The following is a 9,827-nucleotide window of genomic DNA, read 5'->3' as shown; positions in this document are numbered from 1 at the left end:
ATTTGAACCTTGGATGATCCATGTGTATCTTAGTTATGCAGAGTCTAAATGTAATGCTTCAAACCTTTCAAATAATAAAGCCTTTTTATTAAAGAAAAAAGAAAGAGAGACAGGGGTACTTTAGGCAGAAATGGACAATTGGAAGAGCCCACCGTGCGGTCATGAGGAACACGAGCCGCTTAACTTAAAATATATAATATTCCGAATATTCAAGTTGATACTGGGTATGCCACCTCACCCACATAGTGTATGCACAAAAAGATTCTTCGTCGTCCTCTCGCACCTCACGCTCTATTTAAACGCCCTGACTCGGAAGAGACTATACCCCTGCTCCTTCGCCGATCGTGTTCTGTCTCTCGCAGCTTTCCGGCCGGCCATGGCTTTCCAGTGCCCCATGAACTCCCCTTTCGACTGCGTCCTCCTAGGTAAACAAATTAACCAATTATTATAAGGCACACGGTTCTTCTTCCTCATAGCATAACCAGTTTCCGTTCATGACCAAACCATCTGATTAATTCTGGCGAATTCTCCTGCTCGATGAACACTGAAGACCTGGACGACACCCTGTACCCGGGCGGCACCGGCATTGGGCCGGCTCTGAAGCGCAACATCGACGAGTTCCTCATCGCCAGGCTCGGCCTCGCGGCGGACAGGGCGGCCTCCCTCCGCGTGGAGCTCTTCCGCACCCACGGCAGCACCCTCGCCGGCCTCATCGTACGCTCCACCCACACTCCGCACGCACACTCCGCCAATCTCTCCATTACTTTCCCCCCCTTGGCTTCGCCTTTCTCGATCCGTTTCTGATATTTGGATTTTTCCGCTATGTATTCCTGCAGGCACTCGGCCACGACTTGCACCCGGACGAGTACCACAGGTCAGCACGCAACATCTGACGCACGCAAACGCCCACCTTAATTCCAGAAGTTCATCTAGTCGAGCTTATTCTCCGGCTGGCCTCGAAAAGTTCATGGACCTTATTTTCCGTTTCAATTCTATGTGCAGCTACGTGCACGGGAGGCTCCCCTACGACAGGATCGCCGCTGACCCGCGCCTCGCGGCGCTGCTGCAGAGCATCCCGCAGCGCAAGATTGTATGCATATTTTCCTCCCAAACATTAAATCTTGATCAATCCTAGTTAGGCCCAGGGGACGAGCGAGCCTGTGGGTGCTGATTGATTAATCATACGCAGCTGTTCACCAACTCGGATCGCGCGCACATGAAGAAGGCGCTCGAGCGGCTCGGCGTCGAGGAGGCCTGCTTCGACGACGTTGTGTGCTTCGAGACCATGAACCCGCACCTCTTCGTTGAGGCGAAAGAAGACGATGATGGTGCCAGCGCCGACCGTGCGGTTGTGGTCTTGAAACCGTCCGTCGACGCCATCGTCGCCGCCCTTCGTGTGGCCGGCACAGACCCAAATCGAACGGTACCTACATGATTTTTCGCCCTGACCTGCTGTTTGTGAGTGTTCTCAAGTCTGTCAGTGTACTGGTGCAAAGCATTTGCTCACAGTTCATTTGTACGTTAGTTCTCATGTTCGTGCGCTTCATTTGTGGTTTGGCTGCTTGATCACATAAATCTAATACATCCATCTCGTCCCTGCTCTGTAAGCTCTTCCTTGACGACAGCGAGAGGAACATCACCGCAGGGAAGGCTCTCGGCCTCTGCACAGCGCTGGTAAGAGCATCACTAGCATATTCCGATCAAGGTTTTTTTTTTTGGTCGGTAACAGATTTTTACCGGTGGACCCACCCCGGAAAAACGGGTTAGCGCGAAATCTCGGAAATCTCGGGTTTATTCCGTCCGAGTTAATCAAACAAAATTTGAATTCAAATTTATTTTGGCACTAAACAAATAAATTTCTATGTTAACCTTGCCTATCTGTTCGGTTGACACAGTGGTACGATCGTTCCATCCAAACCATCCGCGTATTACCACTATGAAACATCAAGGATTATGACAGAACTAGCATACCTTACCTATTTGACCATAAATTCAAATAATCCGATTTTTCTTAGCGGTTTACGGTTTCCGGCGGAATTTTCAAAATTCCGGCCGAGAAAAAAAAACCCTGTTCGATAATAGCTCAAAACCGGAAAACTTTTTCACTTTTTGAGTAGTTTCCAGCCCCTCAATAGATCCCACAAAATGGATCGGACAGGAAAAGTTTATCATTACCCTCAAAACTAAACCAACAACACGCTACCGTCGCACTGTCTCCTCTTCGGCAAAATCGCCCGCAGCCCTACCGCCTAGGGCGAGCAATTGACAGCAAGTCCGACACAACAATGACCACATCTCTTTTCTCCCGCACAACCCGCCGTTGCAAATCTTCAAGCGGCACCATCCGTGAGGCCACACGTTGGGAGAGTGCACGGGACACATGCGCCCCCCATGATGTGTACGTACTAGGTGAGGTTCCAGTCTCCAGCTTCCGCTCCTGCTTCCCCTCACGCTGTGGACAGCTTCCAGGCCACCAAGCGCCGGTGTATCGTATTGTACCCGGTGTCTAAGGACCAGCATTTGGGGTGTGTTCGGTTCCAGAACCAAGTGAAATGGAACGAAACCGTTCCTCACCTAGAGCTAATTCTGTGTTCGGTTATGTAATGGAACGGAACCGAGTAGTTCCTCGAAAGGTAATATTCTCCGCATACGCGGAATGCATCCAATCCATCGAATCGGTGGAATGTGGTGGAACAGCTGTTAACTAGCCGCTATTAATTACGAAGCACTCCATTAATCCAGCCGAAAAATAATTAGCCATTGTTAATTACGATTTTGAGATTAAAAAGACCATTTACCACTATTAATTATGATTTTGAGGCAAAAGATTATAATTTAACAGTTCTCATTCCGTTATACTCTCCAAATTCCCCCAACCGAACAAAAAAAAATTAATTACGATTTTGAGATTTAAAAGGCCATTTGGCGCTGTTAATTACGTTTGAAATTTAAAAGGCTATTTGCCATTGTTAATTAGGATTTTGCGATAAACGTTTAGTTTAATCACAATCTGTTCTGCTCTCCAATTACTCCAACCGAACAAAAAAAGGTACCATTTCGTTTCTCTTTTTTACCTAAACCGAACACGGGATGGAACCATTCAATTTCCACAGAACCATTCCATTCCACCCCACACCATTCCAGAACCAAACACACCTGTATCATAAAAAAAAAACTTAAGCAAATTATTTCGAAGTGGAGAAAATACTTTTTACCAATGAATTTGGTTAAGCAGGTTGGCAAGAGGGTGAGGAGCAAGGACGCGGACTACGCCCTCGAGAGCATCGGCAACCTCCGACGAGACATCCCTGAAATCTGGGGCGCTGCCGTCGACGAGCTGCATACCGACCACAACATCGAAGAGAACAATAGCATGAGGGCCGACCTGGACTCCATCATCCAGCCCAGGTCAATCCAGGCCTAACTGCGTCTTAATCTCCAGCAATCGAGTGATACAACATGCCTAAATAATAAAGCTCTGCTATGCAGAATGATGTAACTTATGTTCTGGTTCCTGCTGCGAAGTGAAAGTATCTGCCTGAAAATAGCTGATAACAAGTAACCTGTACGGTTCTGATCAGCACTGCGTTGTAAATTAAGCAAAGCAATAAAGTGCCGTCATGCGGCACATGTATGTGCGTTCTTAGCTTATCATATCTGATCAGCACTGCGTTACAAATTAAGCAAAGTATAATAAATTACGGTGTGTAGTCCTGCTATGCCCAGAACCCACCCGTCGACTCTTATAGGCTCTCAAGGGTGGTTGGTATGTCGATATGGAGAGTTCAGAGGAGGTTGCCTTTTTGGAGTTGCCTGGCTTTGGTCGTGCCGCGGATTCGGGTTCAGTTTGGCAGAGGCCCTTGTATATCTTGGTTGTAGTGTATAGTGGCTAGTTTTCGAATTATGGCGTGTGTTGTAGCTTTTTTGGCATTATATCGGCCATTAGCTCCCTCTTCTTTGTGAGAGAGATGTCTTCAAGGACATATTCTAAAAAAGAATTAAAGTGTGTGCATTGTTTCTCTCATTTCTCACCTCCTTTTCTCTCTCTCTTCTTCCACCCTTTTGAGAGTCTCATGCGCGAGCCCGACACCTCTCCTCTCTCACTTCGACGGTGCTGCCTGCCGGGGATGGAGAGGTGGACCGGCTCCCATGTATATAGTAGGCTTAGGTTTGCATCCTATGATGCTCCGGCGGACTGACGTTATGCCATTTGGGAATTGGGAGTACTGCCGTGCCTAGGCATGATGTGGGTTCTGACCTTCTAAGCTGCAGGGTGAAACCGGAGCTTAGAGATAATATAAACTCCTTTGTAGCTGCTCTAAGAGTTTGAAGTGTTTTAGTGTGTTGCCGAATAGGAGCCATGGCTTAGTCCTGGTTTCCTTGTAAAAGTGTGTAAATATTTTTCCATTTTTAATATATGAGCAGTAGGAGCCTCCCCTGCTGTAATTTCCTCAAAAAAAAAGGCATGATGTGGGACAGTGGCTGGTCTTTACCTACCGACGAGCCCTCGAGGTGGGGGTAGTGGCCGGTGAGCGGATGTGGTGAATCTCCTCTAAAAATGAGGGGGTGCCACGGTTCTGGCGGATCTAGCGGATATACCTTCTTTTCCTTGGCATCACAGTGACATGAATGAGTGGGGATTACCTCATTTGAGAGAAGGCCGGGTTCTAGGAAGGGGCCCTTCCTCGTCGACGTGGGTGACGGTGGATGGGATATCCTCCTAAACGCATACGGCGGATCAGCCGGCGCGGGTGATGGGCGGCGACTCTGCGCTGCGGACCCCCCTCCCGTAGGCTCTCCCCGCAGCACAGCGGCAGGGGCTGGTGGTGGGCGGCGGCCAGGCCCATGGCCTGCACCATCCCCTGCCCCCTGCCTCTCGCCGGTGAGTGGAGGCGATCTCGGGCTTCTTCCGCGACACGAGGACGCCCGGGGCAGCAGCCTTGGGTACAACGGTGGAGGTGGTCCCCTTCTTCGTCGGAGAGGGTCCGCCTGCGGTTGGTGGTGGTGGATCTATCGATCTATCACCGCGTTCCGGCGGCGTGATGGAGGAGCATGGAAGCCGGCGACGGTGTCGCTGGTGGAGGCTTGAAGTGGCCAGCCCAGGATGGTCGCCGACGTGGGGGTCCGACCTGAACAAAGGCGGCGGTCCTAGGGCCTCTCTTGCGTGAAAAGGAAGACCTACCGGAGGCCTGGACTCGTGATCTGGCCGGTGTGTTGAGTTCCGGAAGGCTCCACCGGCGAATGTAACAATGCTTTTTGCCTGGAGTTTGCTGGATCGGTGGTATTCGGTCGTGCGCACCCATGCTTTTATTCCGACCGATTGGTTCTGGAGGGAGCGGGTCGAAGCTCTTTTTCTGTGTTGACATCAAGTGACTATGGATCCATGATGAAAGTCGGAAGAAGAGAATTTCATGAAGGCCGGAGGGGAGGACTAGCTAAGGGAGGTTCAAATCTCCGCGCTGTTGAGAGACTTGCTTGGTGTTCCGAGCTTCACAGCAGCGGTATAAAAGTGGGAGCGACAACACATGTGAAGTTCAGAGTCCTACCTTTCAGGGTGAAAACCCAAGGTCTGGCCTTAACTGGTTGTGCCTGGCAATGACCTTGTTAGAGGCATTGTTTTGAGAGCGGGGACTATCTTCAGGGTGAAAACCTAAGATCTCTGATCGGGCGACGACGGTGTTAGAGCACTGTTCCCTTCTTGGAGGCGTCGTTTTTGGAGAGTCTGTATTTCAGGTGTTGTCTTGGAGGTGGATGTATTACTGTTGTTACGCCCGAGATGCTGTAGCGGGATTTTTGTTTCTTAGTTTTCTTTTTCTTTTTTTGGATGTGTGCATCCGTAGTGCCATTAGGGTGGTGCGTTGTTGCACACGCTGGGTGTAATGGTATCTTTTTTATATTAATATATTTCCTTTATCGAAAATCTAGGAGCTGTGCAACATGTCCATTAATTCGCAGATGCCATCAGATGTACTTGTACCAATCTATGAATCAGAACGATGGTGTGGCAAGAGAAACCAATACACCATGTACCTGCAGTTCGCGCGTGTGCGTGCGACGGCGTTCTCGCAGTTGCAGGTGGAGGCGTCCTTGTGAATGCGGACGGTGCAGCAGCTGTGGGAGGGAACCAGGGAAGGGGCGCAGATGACGTCGTGGGTGAGGCCGGCGGGAAGGGCGGCGATGTTCGAGCGCGCTGGGGTGTGGAGGATAAGGTCGCGGTTGAGGCCGGCAACCCCGAACCCGCAGACGAGGAGGGCAGCGCTGCTCGACCTGGCTGGGGCGGTTGGATCGGAGGGCGCCGCTCGACTTGGTTGGGCGGTTGGATTGGAGGGCGACTCCGATTTCCTATTGATTTTCATGGAGAGAATGGGGGGAGGAGGAGAAGTAGGGGAAGTGGCGAGAGGCTTGGAAATTATTCAAGTGACCGACATGTGGGGACATAATGTTTGTTGGTGGAAGAAAAATGAAAAGTGGAAAGAAAGCTGTATTTTGGGAGGAGGGAAATGGACTTTTTAGAGGGCAAAAAATTTGGAGGGAGTGGGTTCTCCGTTGGAGGGAAAATTATGTTCCTTATATTCATTTAATTGTAGAGTAAAATATGGTTTTGTTTACTATAAAAAGACTTGATAATCAGCACAATAAGCGGGGTACACAATGAAGATCATCTGAGGCTGCCGGAAATAATTAGGTTCACGTAATGAGATACATAACAAATTGATGATTCAAACGCGCTATTTTTTACTATGCAAATACTCCCTATTCAATCACCAACATGAATCCCTAAAATCAATCTACAATGTGAATTTTGAAACATGGGCGGCACGTAGTAAGAGACTGGGAGTCTGGGACCATGCCACTGAAATGGCTCGAGGTTGTTGATGATCGAGGAGTATGTCGTTTCCCTCCCGTGTCCCATAATACAATACGATTAAGATCCAGATCAAACACATAGGTCTCGCTCGGTTTCCTACTTCCCAAACATATGACATGTATCAACATAAAAGAAAGACAGAAGTAAACAAATATTGAGTTGGCATTGGCATGTCAGATATGAACAGATAGTGCACTGGCTCCATCCTATGTTTTGCAATTTTCTCAACCTATTTTTAATTGCTAGTTGTTGCCTACCTTTGTGAAGCTAGCAAGGATGGAGTCGATCCTTCCTTAGCTAGTCAAGTTATATGATATTCCTTTATTCATTTTTACCCCAACATGTGGATCCCAGCTCGGCCGTAGCTATTATACGACGTAATACCGATCGATTCTAATTTTTCCGTGACCCATTCACGCTGGTCATAGAAGCTATCAAGTCGTCATAGAATATGCTAATGTGTGACGGTGATTCTATCACCGTCACGGATCTTTGTGAATGCATGACGCCATAGGCAAAATGTCACACATTATGACATTCTATGACGTTATGGACCACCGTCATGAGGCTTTTCGTCACAGTATATTAGATCTATTGTAGTGATATGCGTCACATAATTTTGACTTTCTGTAGCATATGTGGCAGATGCACCAGCCATAGAATTTCCTTCGCCCATGTGCAGTGCTGGACCCCGCGTGGGCCCCATGAAGATTATGTGGCGCATACGTACATGCGCTACAGAAAGGCAAAGTTATGTGGCGCACCAGTCTTATATGCGCCACAGAAAGTAGAAATTTCCGTGGAGCATATTTTTTGGTGCGCCATATTTTTTACGTGCGCTACAGAATATATTTCTACCTATAATGGTTTTCCTAGTAGTACTCCTCTGCATCCATGTAGAGGAGTATCCACGGGAAGGTAAGTAACTATGACCCCGCGTGTATCTTTTAGGTATATAGAGGCGTCGGTGCACTGTTTGTAGTAGAAGTAGGTTTTACCAAACAAACCATCCATGTAGAATCCAGTAGCGCTCTGTCATCTCTATCCAACGAGACTCGTGGACATAGGTTCGGTTTATCTCACTGGTGAACTGAAGAACGAAAGTCCTCTCTAATATGGGTAGTGAGTCCTGCAGTAGGGTGACTTCAATATATCCTAGTTGGTTAATGTTTCTATGTATATGATCCATGAAGTCACGCTTTGCGCTACATGGGTAGTCTAGACACAATTATATGAAAAAACCAACAATTATATTGAAGACACAAGTGAATGCAACTCTATATGAACAACTGAGAGGCACAACATATTGTACGAAAACATATCGTCATAGTTTCAAGGTCATCCGTGAAAACTATGAAAAATTTCTTGTCCCCGTACCTAACTTGGCCATAGTTTGCGCACCGATTCATAAAATCCATTTGTTGTATGGTCTGTTAGGTTAACAATTAGATCAAAGTCAGAAAATCCATTTGCTGCATCATTGGCCATTGCAACAAAACATAACCAAAAATAACATGCCTCATATTTTGGACACATACACCACAAAGATGGAGCTAGTGAGTCAAGTAGGATGCTCAAGATTTCTATTTGTGCATATCACAAGTCTCACTACCACCATCCTGTAATGCCATTACATTTTAATCATCGCATATTGCAACTCAAGAACCAAATGAAGGCCTCGTACTTACAATAGACATACATACAAACCCCAGGGATGGTGCCAGCGAGCCAAGTAGGATGCAAAAGACTATTATTAGTGCATATCACAAGCCGCGCTAGAATTGTCTTGGGGTCGCGTTCTAAAATAAGAAACTTATATATAGTGCCCTAAAATAGTAATCATCATCATTCAATGACGAGTCAAACTATCACATATCATCAATCACAATTTGTAATAATATGTAGATCAGTACCATACAAGTTTATAATACAATATTCATGCACATGAAAAGAGAAGAAGCAGGGAGGATCATTAATGGGCATGGTCGTCGGCGGAGAGGACGGTATCCAGAGGAGGGGAAGGCAGGCGCACGAGCAGGAAGGGGTCGGCGGATGCGTGGGTGATCGGTCGGAGAAGGCGCTAGCAAAAGCAGGTGGTCGGGGAAGCCGACAGCTGACGAGTGGGATAGTGGTGGAAGCGGGGGTGGACGGCGGGAAGTCGATGCCGGATGCGCGGGGCGGTGGAGGAAGCGCATGTGGCGGGTGCTAGCAAGGGTTCATGCGTCTTGGAATTGGGGATCGATCTAGATGAGGAGTGAAAGGGAAGAAAGAGGAAAAGGGGGATGGGTAAAGTAGGCCACTTATAAAATATAGTGGTAGCGAGCCCCCGACCTAGCCCCTGCGGGTAATTTAATTGCAGCACGTCGGATAGCTAGGGGCCCGCTACCAATAATAAAAACTTCATACTGTTAGTGTAGCCTGCAACCAGTAAGTCTGCCCCTAAGACGAGGTCCTAGAAGATGTCCTAGGCTAGATAGCCTATAATATTTTCTAGAAGTTCCGTCATAGGAGCTTCCTCAATTAATCCTTACTTGTGTACGAGTCACATAAGGGTGATGCACGTATATTTATTCATGATTGATGGTGCGCATGCACCATGCTTATCGTCTCGTATAGCGCAGCCCATCGTGCACACCATATATATAGAAACTGTATTTGATCCCCAGGGTGCATAAACGTTATTTTGCACCCAACATAATTCTACGTTGTTACATTCATAAAATTATGTTTTGTTTACATATAATTATGTTCATATTGATTTAACACAAAAATTGACATAAAAACGCATTGTGTGAATAATTGTAGTATAAGAAGACGACGGGAATACTTATTTTATGTCATATATTTTTTACGTCACATAAACAATTTTTTTTGCAAGGTCTATTTTTTCTTATGTTCTACTCGACTACTGAAGTAAGAAAAATTTACGTGACATAAAAATTATTTACAATTGCAAAGA

The 9,827-nt window shown here is 47.1% G+C and overlaps 1 protein-coding gene across 1 annotated transcript; it reads left to right on the top strand.

Moving 5' to 3' along the window:
* Window positions 1-376: 376 nt before the first annotated feature.
* LOC124683943 lies at window positions 377-3,424 on the top strand. Its single transcript, XM_047218357.1, has 7 exons — window positions 377-425; window positions 551-714; window positions 837-874; window positions 1,003-1,090; window positions 1,190-1,423; window positions 1,609-1,674; window positions 3,236-3,424. The coding sequence occupies exons 1-7, from the start codon at window positions 377-379 to the stop codon at window positions 3,422-3,424; spliced, it is 828 nt and encodes a 275-aa protein (XP_047074313.1).
* The last annotated feature ends 6,403 nt before the right edge of the window (window positions 3,425-9,827 follow it).

This window comes from Lolium rigidum, chromosome 1, assembly GCF_022539505.1.
Source record: "Lolium rigidum isolate FL_2022 chromosome 1, APGP_CSIRO_Lrig_0.1, whole genome shotgun sequence".
Lineage (NCBI taxonomy): Eukaryota > Viridiplantae > Streptophyta > Magnoliopsida > Poales > Poaceae > Lolium > Lolium rigidum.
Note: the sequence above shows the minus strand (reverse complement) of the source record. Positions and strands in the feature narration are given on the sequence as shown.

Excerpts from the sequence above, each read along its gene's own strand:
- LOC124683943 (XM_047218357.1), top strand. The coding sequence starts at position 377 with ATGGCTTTCCAGTGCCCCATGAACTCCCCTTTCGACTGCGTCCTCCTA. Across the intron at positions 1,424-1,608 it reads GCACAGACCCAAATCGAACG|CTCTTCCTTGACGACAGCGA; the intron begins GTACCTACATGA and ends CTGCTCTGTAAG. Across the intron at positions 1,675-3,235 it reads TCGGCCTCTGCACAGCGCTG|GTTGGCAAGAGGGTGAGGAG; the intron begins GTAAGAGCATCA and ends TTGGTTAAGCAG.